Source organism: Notamacropus eugenii, chromosome 2 (genome assembly GCF_028372415.1).
Source record: "Notamacropus eugenii isolate mMacEug1 chromosome 2, mMacEug1.pri_v2, whole genome shotgun sequence".
Lineage (NCBI taxonomy): Eukaryota > Metazoa > Chordata > Mammalia > Diprotodontia > Macropodidae > Notamacropus > Notamacropus eugenii.
Window position 1 is genome coordinate 372,616,780 of NC_092873.1, and position 22,316 is coordinate 372,639,095.

The 22,316-nt window shown below is 37.4% G+C and overlaps 1 protein-coding gene across 9 annotated transcripts in view; it reads left to right on the plus strand.

The window, feature by feature from the left end:
- Nucleotides 1-19,462, plus strand: part of VMP1 (vacuole membrane protein 1) — a 131,821-nt gene extending 112,359 nt beyond the window's left edge. For all 9 annotated transcript variants that reach the window (XM_072646897.1, XM_072646902.1, XM_072646899.1 and 6 more), the window contains 2 exons: nt 17,321-17,423; nt 18,612-19,462. In XM_072646897.1, the coding sequence (XP_072502998.1) occupies nt 17,321-17,423; nt 18,612-18,755 (247 nt within the window). In that variant the 3' untranslated portion in view covers nt 18,756-19,462. The remainder of the gene's footprint in view (nt 1-17,320; nt 17,424-18,611) is intronic.
- The last annotated feature ends 2,854 nt before the right edge of the window (nt 19,463-22,316 follow it).

The following is a 22,316-nucleotide window of genomic DNA, read 5'->3' on the forward strand; positions in this document are numbered from 1 at the left end:
AATCAGCAAGGATTTTTTAAATGCTGGATATTAGGTATAAATAAAATATGAAAAAATTCTAAAATGTGGCCTTGTTTGAAAAGACTTCTATATATCACATGACTTACTACTTTGGGACAACATTGAAACTTCTCATTAATTTTTAGAAGATGAACTATACCTTTCTTGAACAAATACTTTTACTTTACAGTTTTTAACATTATAAAGTAAGCCAAACCAACTTCAGCATATAGTCTAAGTGGATCTATTACTGTCATACAGACTTAATTTTGATAAAACAGCATAGAAAGCTCTAATTTTGTTCAGCTGAATAGTTCATTTCATCTGGTCTAGCCTATGCATTTGAAATGAAAACAGTACTTAGTATTTAGAGGTGAATGCAGTCATCTTAAAAACTTACTTTTTTTTAAAGATAAATAACATTTTTCCCCAATTACTTGTAAAGACAGTTTTTAGCATGAATTTTTTTAATTTTTGAATTCCAGATTTTCTCACTTGCTCCTCTGTTCCCTCCCTGAGAAATAAGTAATTTGATATAGGTCATGCATGTACAGTCATGGAAAACACTTTCATGTTAGTCATTTGTGAAAGAAGACACCCAAAAGGGGGGAAAAACCCAATTTGTGCACTTCAGTCTGCTCAGACTCCATCAGTTCTTTCTCTGAAGTGGAAAGCATTTGTTATCATGAGTCCCTTGAAATTGTCTTGCTGAGAATAGCTAAGTCATTGATAGTTGATCATCATATAATATTGCTGTTACTATGTATAATGGTCTCCTGGTTCTTCTCACTTTGTATCAGTTTATGTAAGTCTTTCCAGGAAAAAATTACTTTCTTAAAAGCAGTTTATGAACCATACATTTCTGGAAATGCTTGCTATGTAAAAATGTTACCTTTAATGTATAAGAGTAAAAGTCACATTTCACAAGGTGTGTCTGAGGAGCTGTATGCTTGCGGATTTTTTTTCAGATTTATAATCAGATTTATTACTCCCTAAACTGCTGATTAGAAGCATGGATTATAATTTGTACATTAACTTTTCTTTATTTCATTAGATCATTTTGGGAAGTACTTAACAGTACTTGTATTCATTGACACATGTACCTGTCTTGAAGTTGGTTTCCAGAATGTCATGAGAAATAAGTAATGAAATGATTGGATGGCTGGTTTCCTATAAATAGAAAGTGATATGGAATTAATAATCTTGCTCCACAGAAAAGAGTATGCTAACTCACTTTAGAAAGGAGGAAGGTGAATTTTCCTTGGCCCTTCATTTATTCCCTCTAGGAGTCAAGTTCATACTTTTTCTTTTCTTTTTTTTTTTTTTTTTTTAGCCTAAGGAAAGCACCATCTCATGTTTGCAGGAAATTGTTGTTCTGCCTTGTGGTAAAACTTTGGAGTACCTGCAGCTTACATATGTGAAGGAGGGATGTGACAGCCAGGTCTTTTCTTCTATTGTCACAATTAAAAGTCAGTAAGCTTTTATCAAGTACTTAAAAGGTGCCAGGTACTGTACTAAGTCCTGTGCCATACAAAGAAAAACAAAAACACGGTCCTTGGCCTTAAGGGACTCACATTCCAATGGGGGAGACCCACAAAGGGAAGGCATTTGTTGGTATTTTACATCACAATCTCTTACTAGACAGTCATCCAAAATAAATAACTGCTGTGTATTTAAACTGACAGAATTATTATCCTAACCACATTTGTGAGAGTCTTATGGAGAAAGCTATCCTGATTCCTTTCTCATAAATGAAAAAAGCAGAGGTAACTTGCCATATTTGATTATACAAATCATTGGTAGTGCCTAGGCTTTCCCTAACTGATGTTCTGTTTCTAAAATATATATTATGCTGCTTCCCAAAATTTGTGTAGAATCAGGTTCATCAAATCTACCTTCATTCCTCGAGCAACACTGGTCTGATATTCAATTCCATTTGAGAATGCTTTTCCATGCTAGTAATTGTCTCCCTTCCCCCACACTTCCCATCCCCTAAAATAGGCAGTGTTCCTGCTGTCTGGAGATAGTTTTTCATCGTTACTTTAACATATTCAAGACTTACTAGATTCAGATTTTTATTAAATTAGATGGCTGATGTCATGGTATAACTATGTTCTCAGGAGTCAGATGTCGGAATGTCCTAGTATCCTCAAGTTTTCCCTAGCACTGTCTGCTGGGATTACCTCATCAATTTTTTTGCTACATAGTATATAAAACATTATAAACAACCCAACTTGGCTGCTTCACTTAGTTCTTAATTACTGAATTACAAACAATATCTTTTTAGTCTTTAAGGCAGTAGTAGCATTTTAAAAATCACATTGTCTCCATCAGTTTGGATTAAAACAGTTGCTTTTCCTGAGATTTTTAAAAACACAATTGTTAAAAATTAGCGAGCAACTTGTAAGCAATGCAGGGACCTAAGACAACTCCAGAAGGCTCACGATGGAAGACGCTGTCCACACCCAGAGCGCTCCGGAGTCTGACTGCAGAGCGGAGCAGGCTGTTTGCTCTCCTTTCCTCTTGTTGTTTTGTTTCTTCTTTCCCCTGGTTTCTCCCATTAGTTCTGATTCTTCTTTACTTCACGACTCATGTGAAAATATGTTTACTATGAATGTGTAAGTAGAGCTGATGTCACATTGTACACCATCTTGGGGAGGGGGGAGGAGAGGGGGGAGAAAATCTAAACTCAGAATCTTATGGAAGTGAATGCTGATAACTAAAAATAAGTTAATTGCATTAAAAAAATTTAGTGAACAACCTCACCAGTGCCTAGAACAGAGATTAATTTGACACAGAGAAGATGAGTTATTAGTAAGCCTGAACTTGTGATTTCATATTCTTGACCTAACTGATAAATAAATGAAGTGTTCTCTTCCAGAAAGGGAAATGAGGAAATAGTCTTCTTGTTTTTATTACCAGATAGAGTACTGAGCTTAATTGAAAATAATACTTATAAAGTGTGATTGTAGAGCACTCTTTTGAATAAAGTTGCCCTTCCAAATCACCCTCACAAACTTTCCCCTTGGGTGATCTCAAATCTCTAATCTGTTAAATGCTTCTCTTCTGAGGATTCATTTCTATTTTTTCCCTTATCCCATTATACATTTATTACAGATAAAATTTGTATTTTAGCAAAAGCAAAGACTAGCTACGTCATCACTTAGGTTATATTGCAAGTTTTAGGAGTTGGCAAAGGTACTGATCCTTGGTAATACAGAGAAAATATCATCCCTTCACTCCTGCTAAAATCTTTGTGTAAACTAGTACAGGATTGTTAGCAAGCATCTTTTGCATAATATTTCCCACATTTAAATACAAAATACTTAAAGGCATAACAGAGAAATGAATGTTTAAGCAATGGAAAACCAATTATCAGTTTCAGATTAGAAAGAGAAATGCAGAGCACCAAGACAAAGTTAGAGAAGAAAATCAGTCTGAAAAATAAGGGAGAGCCAGATGGAGTGATGATACTTTTGTTTTGTATAATCTCAATCTAGTCTCTCATGTAAAAAAGTAGTTTTGGCCACCAGGTTTGGCCAGCCCCTGCCCAAAAGCACACTCATAACCACAGTTAAAATCACAGTAAGATTCAAGCTTGCATGACTACCCCACACAGTGCAAAAAGTTCTTTTGGTGTATAACATCTGCTCCTTTGGCACTGCTGGAGAGAAAACAGTGTAGACTGATAACAAAATTGAAAAGTGAGATTTGTTTCTAGTTTTTATTTTCCCCTTCAGTGGTATCACTTTTCCCTTTCCCTTGCTCCTCTTGGGGTCAGGTATGCCTTCTAGTTCTCTAAGTCCTTATAACACCCTGAAAGGATCTGATAACTTAATTCTTACATGAACTAAAAGTAATTTATAACAATATTTTAACTCTCAGGCAGCTGCATTTTGAAAACCTTTGAAAGACTATATCCTGTAAAAAAGAGATTAAAAGTAAAAGAACATGGGTGGGAGATATATTTTGGAGAGGAAAGGAATCTTTCTTTGCTTTGAAATTGTGTCATGCCTAAGGTTAGTACTGAAGATGAGCCTGTTATTTTAGGGCAGGGGTCCTTAACTTGGTGTCTGCAAACTTTTTTAAACAATGTTTTGATAACTATATTTCAATGTAATTGATTTCCTTTGTAATCTTATGAATTTCATTTTATGCATTTCCAAACATTTATATATGAACTTTACCAGACAGCTAAAAAAGGTCCCTCACCAAAAAAAAAAGGTTAAGAACCCCAGTTTTAGTGAGATAGACAGGAATAGATCCGAAGGAGTGGTGCAGCTATCTTTTGTTTCCTCTATTCCCCCAAACCTTTTCCATCCAGAGAGGATGAACTTTATAAGGGCTGGGCCACCATTTCCTGTTCTAGCATCAAAAGCCATTCATCTACTGACTGTTCCCCATCCTGCTGCCTTAAGAATCTCAGTTGCTAGACATCAGATCTGGTTCTTCTGTACCCTCTCTACTAGCCTATGTACCACTTGTCTTATTCTTTCCCTCTCAAGCCTCCTCCTGCACATCCCCAGGCAGCCTGAAACTTTATGGTCTAGAAGGGTAGTTAGACATATCTTGTGATGGGGGGGAGAGGAGGGTTGGTGCTCAGAAAAGGATTGATCAGACAGCAGTGTACAAAATGCAAGGCATTGGCATTAGGAATTTTGTCTTTTCACATGCTTAAGTGTGTAATGACCAAAAGGATTGTGTTATTAAGGGATACGCTTCACCTTAATGATTTTGTTAGAAAACTAACAAAATGAACAGAAATTGATTTAGTTCTGTAAAAGTAGGACCCAAAATGTGCCAAATGCTCAGCATTTGTATTTAGTTACTATAACCACACAATGATTATGCGTATCACTAAAATATGTCGTAGGTTAACTTTGTTATAAGTTTTATTTAGTAGTAACAGTAAGCCCTATGAAAACTAGCTAGCATCATCCTATATACATGCATTGTGGTTGTCTGTTTGTCACTCTGAAAAGTTGGAGGAACACTGGTAAGAGTTTATCAAGTAAATACGCTTCTTCCTATGAATTTTCTTATTAAGAGGGCAATGAAGGCCCTCAGTCCAAAAAGAAACTTGCCTTATCTGTAAGATGGAGGTAAATGAGCTAGATAATGTCTAAGGTCCAGTTCTTTGTGATTTAGAATCTTCTTAAAGTTCTTTTAATGAAATTAAAATTAAGAGATAAGGCTTAAAATACAAATATCCCCCTAGAAGGGTCTTAAATTTATAATTAACCGTCAATAGCATATCAAATTTTTTCCTGAATCAAGTTTTACTAGTGAGAGGGCACAGGAGAAACATGCAGTCATTGGAAACCTGAAGGATTTGTTAAAGGGGCTGCTCTAAGAGGGCGAAAGGACCAAAAAAAAAAGCCTAGACTGTCAATTTTACCTAGTTCATCAGAATATGCTCATCACCAAGGTTTGTTTATACTAAGGGCAAGCTGTATATGGAGTTCTAGCTTCCCATTCCCCCCGGGTGTCCTGGGAAAAAAATGAGCCATTGACATTTTGTAATGAATAATATTAATCATATCTCTGGTGTCCTTAGGTTCACATATAATTTTATAATATTCTGAATACCTTGCAAAATAAAGAAAAAAATATCCGACCCTAGCTTGTGTTCTTAAAGTGAGAAGTGGCCAGACCTAAATGTGTTGCTGGGGACACCTGTAGCTGGCCTTCTAGCATATGTGGTAGTTAGTTTTTTAAAGTAAGTTGTCTATAGAAGTCCGTTCCAAGAGTGTTGGGAAAGCTCTAGATCCTGATGAAATATAGAGATTTTGTAGACATGAGGGTGAACAATCGCTTTGTACATATCTAAGAAGATAAATATGAGGATTCAGTTTCTTTGGAATATCTACCTAGAAAGTAAATTGGTGTCCATTAGGTTGGAGAAAAACTTCTTCATGATCTGCTCAAGGCACAGATTAGAGGGGCTGCTTCTTTTTCATGTGTGCGCATGTGCACATGCGTGTATGTAAAATCCCTGCACAGGTTAATAAACTGACTCTGAACTCTCCAAAAAACCAAGACTTGGCTGTATAGAATCCAGTTGTATACTAAGAAAAGACAAGGAGTAGCCAAGGAATAGCCCCAAAGAAGAAGCCATTTGGATGAATGGGAGATGAACCTGGTGGACAGAATAGAACCTTACCTTTTTTTATTGAATTTTTTCATGTCATTGCCATTTCCCATTGTCCCTACTACCCTGGCCCACCACCTTTGTCCCCTCCCTTCACCCCCTAGTAATAAATAAGTAAAGCCAAGTAAAATAAATAACAGATCCAGCACACTGGCCACATATGAAAATTTCTCATTCCATACCTCTAGTCTACCAGCCCCCTGCCAAGAGGTAGGAGACATTGAAACTTGGGTTACTCCTTGTCTGTTTGACACTAGTTTCTCTAACACTGAGTATTGACTGTAAAGTTACCTGTCATGAGAAGGGTTCCGGAAAGAGAAACTTTCCTAATGGAGAACTAAATCCTTCTTGGTAGATGCTAAAAATAGATTTTCTCTTTTGCTGACATCTCACATGTGAAATTCTGAAATCCTGTATTGGTTTCTGTTGTTTATGCAGTTGAAATGGAGTCTTTTCATTAGCAAATGAAAAAATACCTGAACTCTCTCCTGCCACAAGATTGGGTTTACTATACTGCCAGATGAATAGTATGGAAGAATGCCCATTTAATACCACCCAAGGGAATTAAACCAATCTGGAGTGTTAGAAGGGAAAGGAGAGGGGTGTTGAACTCATTTCCAAACAACATGGGTTGGCACAAACATTATTTACCTGGCACTGATTTGATCAAAGGATAAGATCTATGACCTATATTATGGATCACAATGTTTCAGATATAAGGATCCTTTTAAAGTCTTTCAGCATAATTCTCAAGCCCTTTTTTAGCAAGAATGTTCATGAGAAGATCATTGGGTATTATCTTAGAAAACACATGCAGATTCAGCTTTGAAGTGGTGGTAGAAACAACACAGGTTTCTAAAATTTAAACATGGAGTAGAATTTTCCAGAACAAAATTGTAGGGCTATTACTCGAAATATAGCATATGCAGAACACTGGCACACTGTCAGGTTGCCAAGATCTTATTGGAAGACAAAGTCCACAGTTCTATTTCACCATACCAAGAAACTGTTTCCATAACTTAATCATTGAACATGGAAAGGGTGGGGAGTGGAGGAAGGAGGAGGGACTTTAAACCACATACAGAATGTTCCAGTCTCTCCCTGTAGTGCTGTTGAGTAACTTTTTTGCATTTGACCTCAAAGGTTGAGGTTTGCCTGTGGCAAGATAAATCATCTTTACCAGTGAGTAGCTGCTTGCAGCTGAATGTTGTCTGTATCATTGGGTCCTCACACATGGCAAGTGGTCAGAATGAGCTGTGTGAGCCTTTCACTACCAGTCCTTGACCCACCCTCTAAACATAAAATACCTTTTGAGTGAGGATGGTTATGAAATGTATGGAGACAGAGGGAAAGAAGCATTGGAGAGGCTGAGATCAGAGACAAGGTTGTAAATTCTACGTTGTGCCTACAGATCTTTAATTTGACTCTCCTTCATAGTTTAAGTTGAGCATAGAAAAATAGAAATATTTCACATTAACAGGAATTGCGTGTCTGATGTGGAAACACTGAAGTTTAAAATCAGACTTTGTCAATTCTATAGTCAGTTTCTGAACCAGTTCCTTGTTAGAAATCTCTTGCTACTTGGACCACTCTGAATATGAAGTTTTGAGTTGAGATTTAAGGAACATATATTGGTGAATTTTAGCTGTTACACTTGGAAAGCTAATGTTAATTCACCTGCACCTTTATACATATGCAACAGTGAGGCAGATTGGTTGTGTATATGTATTTTTTAACAACCCTATTTCTTAACAATATAGGAAATATTGGATGTTGACATTAGACATCCTGCTGATTCCACACTTCCTTGTGAATATTTCATACACTCCTTGAATTTGCAGAAGATATTTTCATGTCTTATATTTCATTTATGTCCCAGACTGCTACAAATGGTTGTGAAAATGTGGTTGTTAGCATAGTTATTTGGGTTTATGTATTTACTTAGCAACTATTGTCATGATTTTCATTCTCTTCCCCTGAAATCTTCAGTTTGGAAAAGTCTTTGCAAATACTGACAGGAAAAAAAAAAAGCATTTCTGTTTTTCTAAAACAAGAGGTCTTAATCTGGGGACAGTGGGCTTTAAAAAAAATTTATAACTATGTTTTAGTATAATTAGTTTTTCTTTGAATGTATATTTCTTAATGCATTTAAAAACCATTATTCTGAGTCCATAAGCTTCACCAGATTGCCACAAATATTCAAGACACAGAAAAGGTAAAGAATCCCTGCCCTGTAATATCAGTTTGTGTGGTTTCTACCTAGTGTTTTTCTGGCTAAAAAAGCTTCGAACAGATTCCCATCTAACAGCTCCTCCAGACCTCTTCAGAGCCACTGTGCAAAGGTCCTGAAAAGCCTTTATCTTCTTTGTCAAAACTTCACTTCAGATTAATCTCCACTATGAAACCTTTCCCAAATTAGGCTTCTGTCTCCTTCCCTTACTGACTTCCTTTTGCTTTGCCTGTTTTATTTTTGATGCTTGTGCATACCCCTGTTGTTGTCATTCATAATCTGAGGTCTGATTCCATCATCCTCTGCATGTTCATATGTGGTATGTTTTTGTCACATATGTTTAAGTGTATTTCTTTCTTAAGCTTGTCTCATCTTTTAAACTACAAATTCATTGAGAGCAGAGATTGTATCTTCACTTCCTTTTCAGTTCCCAGAAGCACCTCGATGTTGAGTGTCCATCCAACTAAATTGGGTTCTGGGATAACAAAACTATCCTGTGATGGAGATAAGTTCCTGTATGACTCCCCCAGTCTCACCCTAAATAATAATAATTCTGTTATTAATAATAACTCATTTATATCATGCTTTTCAGTTTACAGTGCTTTGCTTTTTCACAACAACCCTGCGAGGCAGATGATCCTACTATGATTGTCCACATTTTATAGAGGAGGAGCTGATCCTCAGGGAGGTTGAATGAATTGCCTAACAACTCAGCTCGTTAATGCAGGACCAGATTCTGTTTTCAAATTCGGTGCTCTTTTCACTAGGCCATGTTGTCTCTTACCACAGTACATTAGGTACCTTATCCCACTTTAAATTTACCTTTTAGCAAATTATGTCCTATATTTTCCTTGCCCTTTGGCTGCTAGTTGGCTAATTCATCTCTTATGCATCACCCTCAGAAATGCAAAGGAGGAGCTCCCTTTCAAGTAGTAGCTTCCCCTAAATCAGCCACAAAGTCCAGTGGGGAGAAACTGACCTTCGTCTGTGTCCCAGTTGAGCTGGCACAAGATTCCTGACCTTTATTTCCTATAACAGAATTCAGTTGATTTTTAACAGACCTTTATTGCACACAACTGCCAATTTCTTTCAGTTGGTTATTAGTGCTAGCTTTGCTCTGAGTCCCTTTTTTTGTCTTTTGCTGCTCTTCTGGATTTTCTGGATTTTCCCTAATTGGATTCTGTCTCATAGTGTTGCTACCAATAGCAAGGATAACTTGCCTCATTTTAATTTCATAGAAATTAAGTCCAAATGGCTAAGAACAGAGTTGACTGGGAATTGTGTTTTGAAAGAGCTTGTATTAGAAGAGTTCTAGGCATGGACAGTAATACACCTGGCATCTCTAAATAAAGCAGTAGAAGGAGCCTGTCCCCAAAGTCCTGAGAAACCCATGGTGTTGTGTTTATAATATCCTGCAGCACACAATAGGCTAGCTCTAACACAAAGAAGGTTTTAATTATTTGAAAGGGGCACAGATGCAAATGAAATTCAAGATGTTTTGATCCTAAAGCTTACAGTTAAATCACAACATTTTTAAAAGGTACCAGAAACTATAAACTCAGCCTCTCAAGTATATTTGAAAGCTATATATCTTTTAAGGGTAAAATAGGGTATTTCCCACCCCTTACTGCTAAGTGAACAAACAGATGTATAACCTTGGGCAAGTTCATAACTTTTCTGGACCTTAGATTCCAGGGTGTGAGGTGCCTTGGTTTGAATTGCCACAGCATTTCTGACCTAAAAACTACTACAGCTACTAGTTCCTTAAACTGCCATGTCAGTGCCAAGGCTTTAGTCAACTTCTGTATTAGGAAGCCTGTATGGAATAGTGAATTCTCATTAGATCAGGAGAGAAACTAACACTTGAATTCAGTCACACACAGATAAGTGCATCTTACACTTATATGTGAAAGACAAGTTGGTGTTTACTATTAGCTCTAACTCTTGATTTGTTCCTTTTTTTTTCTGGTTTAAGCAGAAGTAATATATTTTTATTTAGACCCTAAGAGTATAAAGCCATAAATATTAATGGGAGCCAGATTTGACATCTTCAGACCGATTGTATGATAAATCCTCCCTTTCTCTCTGGAGCTGTCTGTCCTACCTTGGTAGGGAGTCCAGTTTCACTTGGAGGGTAATTTATCTCAGTTGAATCAAGCAAAGAGTCTGGTCCATTCTGAGTCACCATGAATAATACCCTGGTATTGGTTGAGCCCCAGGGAAACGGATGGTTAAATACTATGAGAATCTTTATCTGCACAGGAAATGACAACTCATTAAAATACTAACCGTTAAACCCATTTAGATCACTGTCTGGGGGGTGGGGAAGAAAATTTAACTCTTTGAAGGTTTTGGATTAAGTTAAAAATGTGCTCAAGGAACAGAATGGGGTTTTTGCAAAGCTTTGAGATCAGGGTTGTTGGCTGTAAATTTGTTCAACAGTGGGGTTTCAGCTCCATAATCTATGGTGCCCAGCAGGGCCAATACAGTACAAAACGTCTGTCAGCATTTCCATTAAAACACCTTTGACTTCCACAGTTTATATCCTGGCTGTAAAATTTCCTTCCCTCCCAGGAAAGGCTGTTAAATTAGAAGAAAGGGAAAATAAAAGTGAGGGGAGATCTGGTGCTGTGAAGAGCAGCCTAGTTTATATGAAACTTGATTTACTTAGGGCTAAGAGCATGTTGGTATAAAAGGGAGAATGCGGGATTTGAAGCCAGGAAAAACCAGGTTCGAATTCCATTTCTTCTATTTCTACTCTTGTGTAAGCCTAAGGGTTGGACTAGATAGTCTTTAATGTACCTTCCACCTAACTGAATCCTGAAAGCCTGCGATCTTCAGTGAGGAGAGCATGACTTTTCACAGTAGCAACTAAGTAACCCTACACCCTTCCTCCCTATTGGATTAATTCTGTTGTGTAACAGTTTTGTCAGACCTTCAGGCAATTGATTAAGGAGACCTTTGCTTCATTGAGAGTCTTGATTTGAGTGCTTTCCTCACTTGGCTAAGGAAATCTAGGTTGCTGGTTTGGTCACAGTTGAAAATTCATAACCTAGTGAACAGGAACTTTGGTCTCAAGGAAATTCACATACAAACTCCATCTCTTTCCTCACTACAATAGTATATGATAGGTACTGTAAGTATTTCTGTCCTTACCTGAAGAAAATTATTCTCAGACTTTCCCAAGGGCACTTTTCTGGTAAATGGCAGAACCCGAACTCAAACCCAACTCTCTTGACTCGCAAGTTCAGTGTTTTTTCCACTGTACCGTGCATATTCTGCTTCAGAGGAAACAACAAACCTTAGAACATTGGGATGTGGCCACAGGACTCACTTTTATCAGTTTTCTTTATGATGAAATACAAAACATATGGGGGAAAAAGAAGAAAATGGTGGAAGGAGGAAAATCTAATCCAAATTCTCTTAATCACTGGGTTCTGTGATGTTTTCTAACCTTCTTACCAAACCAGAAAAGGACCATGGCCCCACCCAGCTAATCTGCCTCTAAAACCCCAGCCAGACTACTTAAATAAATGCTTTCATTTGATCTGCTAGTAGGTTATTTTGCCTCAAACTTTTTTTGGAAAAGACAGAGAAGTATTTGGTTAATTAGTTTTCAGAAACAAAAGTGCTTTCCTTCACTTGTTTTAAAAGAACATTTTTGTTTTAAAAGAACATTTTAAAATGAACATTTTAAAGCTAATAGAGTTTTTTGGGCCACTTTTTAATGGCCTCCTGGCTTCTTTCAAGTCTCAACTGAAGCCCACAACAAGTCTTTCCCAGCCCTCCTTAATCCTATACCACCTTCCCTTAGAGATTATCTCCAATTTATCTTGTATGTATCTTGATTAGATATAGTTGTTTCCATGTTGTTTCCCTTTAGACTGGAAGGTTCTTGAGTATCAGGACTGGCTTTTGCCCTTCTTTGTATCTCCAGTTATTATCATAGTGGCTGACATGTTGTTGACACTTAGTAAATGCTTATGGACTTGACTTGAGTAGCGCCCCCTGTGTTCTGCCCTGGTCTTCACAGCTTTGCTCCTACCAAACACTTGGTACCAAGGGATAGCTTGTGTTTTCAAAGGAGCATTCATCGAGTTAATAAATGTTGTGTGTTATTCCTCTATCACTCTTTTTTTTAATACTCACTTTTATACTTTTAGCTCACCCTGTTGCTCTATAAAGCAGTCATAGGATTATAGAGTTAGAAGGGAAGGGATTTTGAATAGCTCTAGTCCAACTTCCATATCTTACAGGTAAGGAAACTGAGGCCCAGAAGATTTTTAACTTGAGGCCTCTGCCTTGAATCAGCTTTGTTATATGTGCAACATGGGGCAAGTACTTTAACCTCTTTAGGCCTCAGTTTGCTCATTGTAAGATGAGGGGGGTTGTACTAGATGGCCTCTAAGGTCTCTTCCAGTTTTAATATGCAATGGTGACTTTTCTTTAGAATGAAAAAGGTTCAAAACTTAGCCATTTCTTTGAACTGACACAAGTATATGCTATGGAGCATTTTTACAGGAAAAGCATTGTAGTTTGCCTGACTGATACCCTAGTATTTTGAAGAGCTACTAGCAGAGTCAGGGCAAAGCTTGCATTCAAGAGAAGTTGTTTTATTTTGTTTTATTTGTGCCTGTATTGAATCTTTATCTTAGACATTTTAATTGCCCTACCTTTATAGACACCTTTGAAATTGGGGTGGGGGAGGTATTTTTATGTGCTTCTGCTCTGGGAGGTCAAAAAAGTAAGGCAAATGTTGGAATTCAGTATGTTTCTTAGTAAGGACTGTTCCCTGTGTTTTATGGACATTCACTGGCACAAAGCTCAGATCTGTCAGAAAAAGCCAACTGAATCTAACAAATCAAGGGAGACTTTTGACAGGCTTGCTGACATATTGACTGATATCTTCACCTCAAGAAAGAGGTTCAGATTAAGGTTGTGATGGTTTCTTGTTGTTATTTTTTAAATACCAAGTGAATACATTTAAATATTTTAAGAGCCAAGGAAAGTTTCTTGAAAATAGAAATAATAACAGTCCTGAATTCTAGGCATGCTTGGATTGGGTGTGTACTTGGGATTAAAAAATGAATGAAAAATTAAGCATTGTGAAAAACACAAGTAGTTGATCACTCCACCCACTCATTATGCAACCTCTGCCAGTTTGGAATAGTTCTGTGGAAGATTTTAAACCTTTCCTGGGCATGAAGAATAATGTAAGCTTTAAGTAATAATTAGCAACTATGGAAAAAGTTCAAAACAATGAATTTTCCCTAAGGACAGTTTTCCACAAGCCGAGGGTAGTGTGTATCAAAAACCTGAGCAGCAGGTTTAAAAATAAGGTTTAATAATAATAAGGTTTAAAAATGGGTGGGCGTCTTGAAGAATTACAGTATTCTTCCCAAATTCACTTCATATCCATATCTCAGAGCCTAAAGGTTTGCACAGAAATCTTGTTTTTTAATTTGTTTTATCAGATAATGATGTGTTAGCCATGAAAAAATCCTTTTCCCAGATTTAAGCCCTGTATGTTGTATTTGAGCCTCTAGTGGTGGTGACTGTGATTAAAAAAACAACTGAAGACAAAAATACAGTCAAGAATAACCACTGTAACACTTAGCAGAGGAGTGTTTGCTGAGGGAGGTAGATTTATCAAACATGGGTAGTGAAGCCCAAATTAAAATTTTAATAATCTGAAATATGTTTTCCTAGACTAGGAAAGTACATGAGGAATAAAATAAATTAAATCAAATTTGCTCATTCCTTAATTGTTGCTTTTCCAGGGCAAGTAGTTATTTGCAAGGGTGGTTTAAGTGTATTTTTAGTATGACATGTAACCAAAAAATAGCTCTGTGTATGCCTTTCTCCAGACTGTATGTTTCTTCCTTGTTTCAGAACCACCTCTCATTGCAGATAGTGGGTTTAAGGCAAGCTCATGGAATAAGGCAGGTTGTCTTCTCATTCTGAGAGAATGAATGTCACTTGAGCTGTACCCTAAACCGACTGTGAACAACCACCTGATAGAAATTACTTAGAAGCAAACTCAGTTTCTACTTTCAGTTAGTCTTAAAGGTGTAACTCCTAATCCTTCTATTCAGTTCAGCTTCCATTTGCTGCTTCACAATCACTTTGGAAGGAATAGGTTGGGGAATGAGTATATTGTTTGCCTAAATAACACGTTAAGAGTATGGGCTATAATGCCAGGTATTTTAAAGTCCATTACTAAAATAGCTTTTAAAATAATGAAGAAAACATCAATGCAGAAGTGCTACAGATATACTGAATTTAGCTCAATTTATTGTTTATAGGAAGAAGATCATGAAAGATGAGAGTAACCAGCTTCACTGTTAAATTGTTTAGCTAATTTTAACCAAGGGGTTAAGGGGAGCAGAGAGGCAAGATAGTTTAAGAAGTTACTTAAGTTTTCAGTTCATTCTTTCTAGATTTATGTGGAGATTTTTGTATTGAAGTTTTGGGCATTAACTTAATAAGAAAGCTTTAAATTAGGAGTTTAAGGGGTTTTTCTGTCCCCAGAAAGAATCATATACAATACCCCTTAGTATGAAAATTTAATCATTTTTAAGGCCCAGTATATTTCTTTCAAAGCTGTTCCTTGAATTGGTTTCTAAAATGTTATGTGAATGAAGCACTTTAATGTAGCTTTGGACATGGTAAAACATTATACTTAGTCCAATTTTTAAATGATTGTTATCCATTTTATGCACTTTTCCTTCCATCTCCCTACTATGTTCTCTCTACCCCTTCACCCCCCAAAAAAAGTCCATATGGTAATTTTACCTTTCCTAGCATACAGTCTTGGTTTATAATTTACTTCTTAAATGATCTCCTTCCTCTGGGTTTCCCCAAAGTTTAGAATGACTCCGCCTGCGAGTCATTCAGTAGAATTTTTTTTTTTTTAGCTAGTGAGTGAATCAGCTCCCAAAGGAAATATCTTACAGGGCTCAGTTTTTCAAAGTCATTTATACATGTATTTTGTTGAAATTGCTTTTTCATATGTGTGTTTTTTCTTATGTGTAAACTGATGAGCTGTTGGAGCCCCAGAAGCATTATTATTTAAGGAAGAGTTGTTTTCCATTACTTGATTCACCCAAGGAAAAATATATCCTCTTAAAAGGAAGATTCATAGTTTCTGTTGTAGTAAGAGCTACTGATAAAGGAGCAAGCCGATTATCTCAGTCAGATTCCATCTTCTGTTGTAGGTAGCCAAATGCAAGGGAGACAGAAAAGAGAAATAAGAATAAGTGAATGAAGGAGCAGACAGCCTTCTGTCAGTTTCACACAGACACACACCCCCCTGCCCCTTACTGCTTCCTTATCAATGTTCGTTTCTCCTTTTGACCACCATCCATTCCAGTTCCACCTTCTCAAATTCTGTCTGCATTTATTGTACTCCTCCTATGCTAAACACGTACCACTTTATATACTGCCCATACTTCTTTACTTATATAATACTACTTATCATTATATTCTATAATGTCTTGGTGAGGAAATGCTTCATGTGAATGTCTTATCTCTCCCAACTAAATTCCTAGTCTGAATTCTGCTTATAGGAAGAGATTGTGTCTTTCTCAATTTTTTAGTCTCCCAAACTATGTACATAGTAGGAGCTCAGTAAATATTTACAGAACTAAGAAAATTGTTAGAAACGTGTTACCTTTTGCTTTGTGGTAGCAAGATGTTTTTTCCTCCCTCTTAGGTGGAATACAGCTAAATCATGTCTAATTTCCACACCTTTTGGTTAATTGTCTAGAAAATAAAGGGTACTTCTACTAAGAATGTGCAGTTGGGAGAGCACTGGACATTCTATTTAAATGTATAATGGAATGCTCTTTCCTCTAGAAAGATTATTTTTGTCTTGGAAATCCAAAGGGGGGGTGAAAAATAAAGGAATATTTTATATCCCAAGTGACCCCAAGTTACCATTTTAAAAATGCCCTCAAGCATGTACAGAATAGGAACGGGATAGCTGTAGCTGCTCAGCCAGTTCAGCAGCACTGTCTCCACGTATTACGGGCGAGAGGAAGCTCAGAACACATAAGCTTATCGGTGATCACCCTCCCAATAATCTCCGAACCAGGTGTTTAGCAACGTATGGCAGTTTCTGTGCAAATCATCCACCATAAAGTGTGGAGTGAGTCAAGGTTCAGAGTTCCTTCTTTGTTCTTTGGTTAATGACTGACTTCTGACTGGTGGGAGGTGCCTCCCAAATTTGCTAATGCATTCTTTTTGGATAAGGATGACGCACAGATTGTCCTAATAAGGACTTAGTTTGAGAAAAGGGCCGCCCCCTCTGGGAAGATGGGGCAAGTCTGAGAGAGGGCGGGCAGTTTCTTTTTTAACTGTGGATGACACAAGCATAAGTCATTTCCTTATTAATCGGTTCAAACCAGTTCTTACAGGAACTGGTGGTGATAAATGTGGGGCTTCTCAGAAGTCATTCATTTTATTCTCACTACCACAGCAGTGCACAGCTTCAGCTGATCTCTCCCTCTCCCTCTCCCTCTCCCTCTCCCTCTCCCTCCCTCCCTCTCCCTCTCTCTCTCTCTTTCTCTCTCTCTCCCTCCCTCCCTCTTTCTTTCTTTCTCTCTCTCTCTCTCTCTCTTCCTCCCTCTCTCCCTCTCTTTCTTTCTTTCTCTCTCTCACATTCCTATTCCTTCTTTCTCATAATCAGTTTCTGGGAGCAGTTTTTCTCACCCCTTTTTGTGGGGAAGGGGAACTTTTTCCTCTTCAGAAAGATTATAGCACCAGCTCTTTGTGCCTTGGCTTTTCTCAACTCATCTTTCTTCTGTGTTTTATGGTTTCATTTTTCCTTCCTTTTATCTTTTTAAGCCTGGGTGGTAAGTCGAGCATATCTTTACAAATTCCTTTTTTTGCTTTCTCCCCAAATGCTTTCTTTTTCGTTGGCTGTACCCTACCTGCAGGTCCGTGCCCAGTCTGGGTCCTTCTCTGCAGAAACTTTTCCAAGAGTACTTGGAGGCCCAGCGGCAGAAGCTTCACCACAAGACAGAGGAGGGTGTGCCACAGGTGAGACTTCCAAGTCATTCCCTTCTCTTTACTTTTGCCAAAGCATTTTTAATCAGAACTTGATATTTGCTGCTTCTTCCTTAATAGGAAGCAGAAAATTTGAAGAAAAAGCTACTCACAATCTTTCTTAAACTGAAAAAAATGAGTTGCTTGTTTCAGACTAATTAGTGTGGGGCTTGTTTGCCTAAAACAAGGTCAGGAATTCCTTTATGTCTCATATAGGTCTCTTGACAAACTGAATTTTGAATTTATGATTGCTCTTAATATGTAAATTAGTGTTGTTTATAGTCGAACTATTTCTGTTTTTCTTTAATGGACCTGTAATACAAAATAAAATGACTAAATATAGACTTTTTGAATATATTACCCAAAATCCACAGCCTTAGATAATGTGTGGAATGTAACTTATCGTTAATAAAAGTGGCTCATTTTATTCTTAATGTTTTCCTTGGCTGATAAGAAAGCAGTAAAGTGTTTTAAATTTACCAAGTCCTTGATCATAATGGAGTCACAAAGTTCTATGCTAAGCTCTGATCTTTGGCTTCTAGAACCACATTGGTGATTCTCAGAAAAAGGAAAAAGCCCAACTTCTTATAAAAGAGGCTGACTGCACAGAACAGGAACTAGAAACCAGAAAAAAACTTGTATTTAATGCTTCCGAAGCAATCACCATGTTGTCCTTTGCTGCCCTCACTTGACAGAACTAGATATTTTAAAGCATATTTTTTTAAAAGTCTACTGGGAAAGAAATGTTGGCTTAAGAGCGCAGCCCTACAGTCTCCTCAGTTTTATATTTGCAGATGCTCCATTATTATTGAACTATTCTATGTAAAAGTAATGACAACTCATTTGCTTAGTGAATGACACAAAATGACTTCACACTTGGCTTCTTCCCAATGCAGTAACAAGTTAATAGAAGCAGAATTAAGGCTTTGACCATGTGGCTGCTGGTCATCATCACAGACCTTTTCAGGCCCAGGTCCTTGCCAGTCACTTTGGGAATAAGAAGGCCTGAATGGCAGTCATGTGGACTCAAGCCCAGGAGGGTTAAGGAACTAGTATCTGTTCCTATTTCAGTTTGCTCCAATGATCAGGATTGTAGAAAGGTTGCCTCAGTTCTCATTCTTTTTTCTATTGCCCTCCACTAACAAGGATTTTCTTGCTTTTTTTCTGTGTTTATTCCTACAGGGGGAAAACTGGTTGTCCTGGATATTTGAAAATGTAGTTATTGTCATGGTGTGCTACTTTATCTTATCCATCATCAATTCCATGGCACAAAGCTATGTCAAGCGAATCCAGCAGCAAATGTACTCGGAGGAAAAAACCAAATGAGGCCGAGAGATACAATTTACTTGCCCATTCACAGAAACTATAATTGATGGGACCTACTTAAATTGGCACTATTGTAAACAAGCAAACGGAAAAAAAACCAACCATTTTCCAAACTAATGATTTTTTTCTGGGGGTGGCGGTGGGAAAGAAGAAAAATTTTGTTTCTGAAAGCAATTAGTCCATACATTTTATTGACAGACTTGTATGTAAAGGTAAGGTATATAGTCTTCTTAATTCAGTCTGAGTTGGGTTTTCTGAGTTGGATGGTGTGTGGCATTTAATATATTAATTTACTCCCAAAATTAATGCACAGCAGTATAATTAGAGACATTAAGCCACCTCCCTCAAAAAAAATTTTTTTTTTCATATATCAAACTTATTTGGCTTGGCATAAGTGGACATTTTTCTTTTTCTAAATCATCAAAATGTATATGAATGATAATAGATTGGACAACAGTCTTGCATGTCTATCATGATATTTAATATTCCATCCTTCCCAGCCCTCCTTCCTCACCCACCCAGAAAAAAATGTCATTTTATGATCCACTGCACACCTCTGGGGTGCCTTTTACATTTTAAGACAGTGTAAGGAAAATCTTGCTCGTGCCTCATAAATGAGCTGGCACCATTTTTTATTCTGTATATTTAGAATGAGGCCACCAAAAGAAAAAAAAACCTTTATAAAGTCATCTTTGATCATTCCAGAATTGTGTCTGTCTTCTTGAGTGGTTTTTTCACTGTCTTAGCTTTTAACACCTGACTGGCTGCCTTGTCCTGCCTACAGTCTCTGTGTCTGATATCTCCAAACCCAAGAGAAAAAAGCAGTACTTTGACACCTTTTCTGTTTTCATTTGTAGGCCAGAATGGTACTCAAGTTGGGAACTTTGTTTTGCAAAGAATCTTGGTTGGCAAGCTAAGTCCTTATTATTCACTTTGGGAAATGGTTGTCGATTTACTTAAATAGAAAAAGATGTTTGTCAGGTTTAACAGGCATAGAATTGGCTTTCATTATATCAGATCACATATGAAGAATTATTTCATTTTTTTTAGATGTCACCTATACTATTATTCTTTAAATTACCATAAACTCTAATTCTAACAACTACAAAGTTGTATCCCTCCTCTAGCTATTTCCATTTGTATGATGTTGCTTCCAGAGATTTCTGACAGATGAGACCTGGTCCTTTCATATTAACTTTGAGGGAAATGATCATTCTTTTTTACTTTAGGAAAAGTAATCTCTGGGGTATTTGTTTAGAACAGAATTTGAGTTTTAACCAAGCTGACAGATCACATTTTCCCTCAGGCTCATTTCAAGTGAAATTGGTCTATGTATGTTCCATCAAATCCTGCTTGAATATCCACTTTGTACCTATCGTCGTCCGTGACATCTCCATGGCTGTACCGTCCTGTCGGATAGCTTATCAGACTGATGTTGACTGTTGGATCTCATGGCAACAGCAGTCGATGGGCTGTCTGACATTTTGGTATCTTTCATCAGACCATCCACATCAAACTTTGTTCCCATTCAAACATCAACCAGCATCATGGTTTAAATCCAGAACTTGAGTACATGGCAACATTCTAAGGCCACAGTGGAGTCAGTATAAAGGGAGACATTTGCTTGGAAGATTTTTGATAATATCTTCCAAGATCCAACTAAGTAAATAAGTTAAAAGGTTTGTTGTGCAAGAAGATAGCTTCCTTTTTTAATATCCAAAGTCAAGTTTGTGGTTGTACTTAATTTTCTTACTGTGCATGCTTCCCACCCCCCAAGGAATTTTTTAAAAGTATAATTTTGTATTTGGTCTTAAATATAGATAAAAGAGATCTTCTGGTGCACTAAAGAACTATCCAAAGAGGTATCATGACTCCACATGGGAACAAGCAAGAGCAGTTGAACAGAACTGAGATGTCTGATCACTGAGGTCCAGAGAGAGGTTTAGGACTTTTCCAAAGTCACAAACAATAGGGATTCAGCTCTTACCTACAAAAGTGAGGGCTTAGATTTTTGTTGTTACTTACCAGGTGATGATTCATTCTTTAATTTACATTCAGAATTTGGTCACTTGGTTAATAAGCCTGTTTGTTTTTCAGAGTGATTTGGATTTTCTGTTTTTTTTCTTCACTAAAGCATTTTCTAGTCCTTCAAGTCTCATTTGTCTGAATTTTGAGTGTACTTTCAAAAGGCAAGAAATCATGCCATTTGCATTTATACATCAGTAGGGGTTTGAGGTGAATTCTGTAGCGTCAACCAAATGAATCAGTATTGAATGCAATAGCTGCTCCCTTCATAATCATCTAAATGGTCAGATGTCCTACTTCTAAATCACTTGAATTCCCTTGCTGGTTCCTATAAAAGCTACAATATCCCTCTGTCTACTGTTGCAGATAAATTAAAAGTGGTCCCTGGTTTTTCTGCCTTAGCAAGCAATGGAGGATATCTGTATATACCACAATTGATGAGTGGTGCCTAACTTAGTGGAAAGAGGCTTACAAATGGATGTTTTTATATCTGTGCAAATTAAAATAAGAACTCAGCATCTATGGGAATTTGTTTGTGGCTCATTCACATCAAATCTGTTCCATTCCTGTTCCTTTCCATACATCAGTCTACAAATTTCTGTTCATACCCCAAGTGTCTTGAGTCACGTCATGTTCCGACAGCAGTGTTAAAGACATATCAGAGAAATATCCTCACAGAGAATAACATATCTTCCAGTGCAGTGAAGTCACTTGTCGAAGAATATTGTTAGCCAACAAGCATTTATGAAAAACACTGCTAAGCCCTTAAAATTAATAAAAAGGCAAAAACAGATCCTGCCTTCAGGTAGCTCACATTTATAGGGGGCACCATGTAAATAAATAGGGACAGACAAAAAGCATACAGAATAGATAAATAGTAACCTTGGGGGAGGCGGGCTTGTAAGAAAGACTTCCTGAGGAATTGGATTTCTGCGGGAATTCAACTTTCTGGGGACATTGTCACAACTGTCACGGCTGATTAGTTTTGAGATAAATTAGAGAATAGCAACCTTTGTAGACTTTTGAAGTGAGCACATAAAATGGTGTAATTTTTTAAGCATATCCCTGGAAGATGAGGTTGGGCTGTATATTGAGTACAAGGAAGTGATGGGCCAAGAAGAAAAGTGGTGGTAGATTCTTGAGGGACAAATCCATCCAAAACATCTCTTTCAGAAACTCAGATTAGGATATTTAAGAGCCAGTGGGTCCTGCTTACATATTTAGGCTAGAGACCATTAATAGGGCAGCCAGGTGGGTCAATGGATGGAGCACCAAGCCTGAAGTCAGAAGGACTTCCTAGCCATGTGACCCTGAGCAAGTCACTTATCCCTGTTGGCCTCAGTTTCTTCAACCATAAAATGAGCCTGAGAAGGAAATGACAAATCACCCCAATATCTTTGCCAAGAGAATCCCAAATGGGGTCATGAAGAGCTGGACGTGACTGAACGACAACAGATTTAATATCCTCTGCTCCCTAGATCAGGTAAAGCCAGTTCTTGTTCACAGCCTCCTTTTAGGAAAGTTCTACAGTTTCCA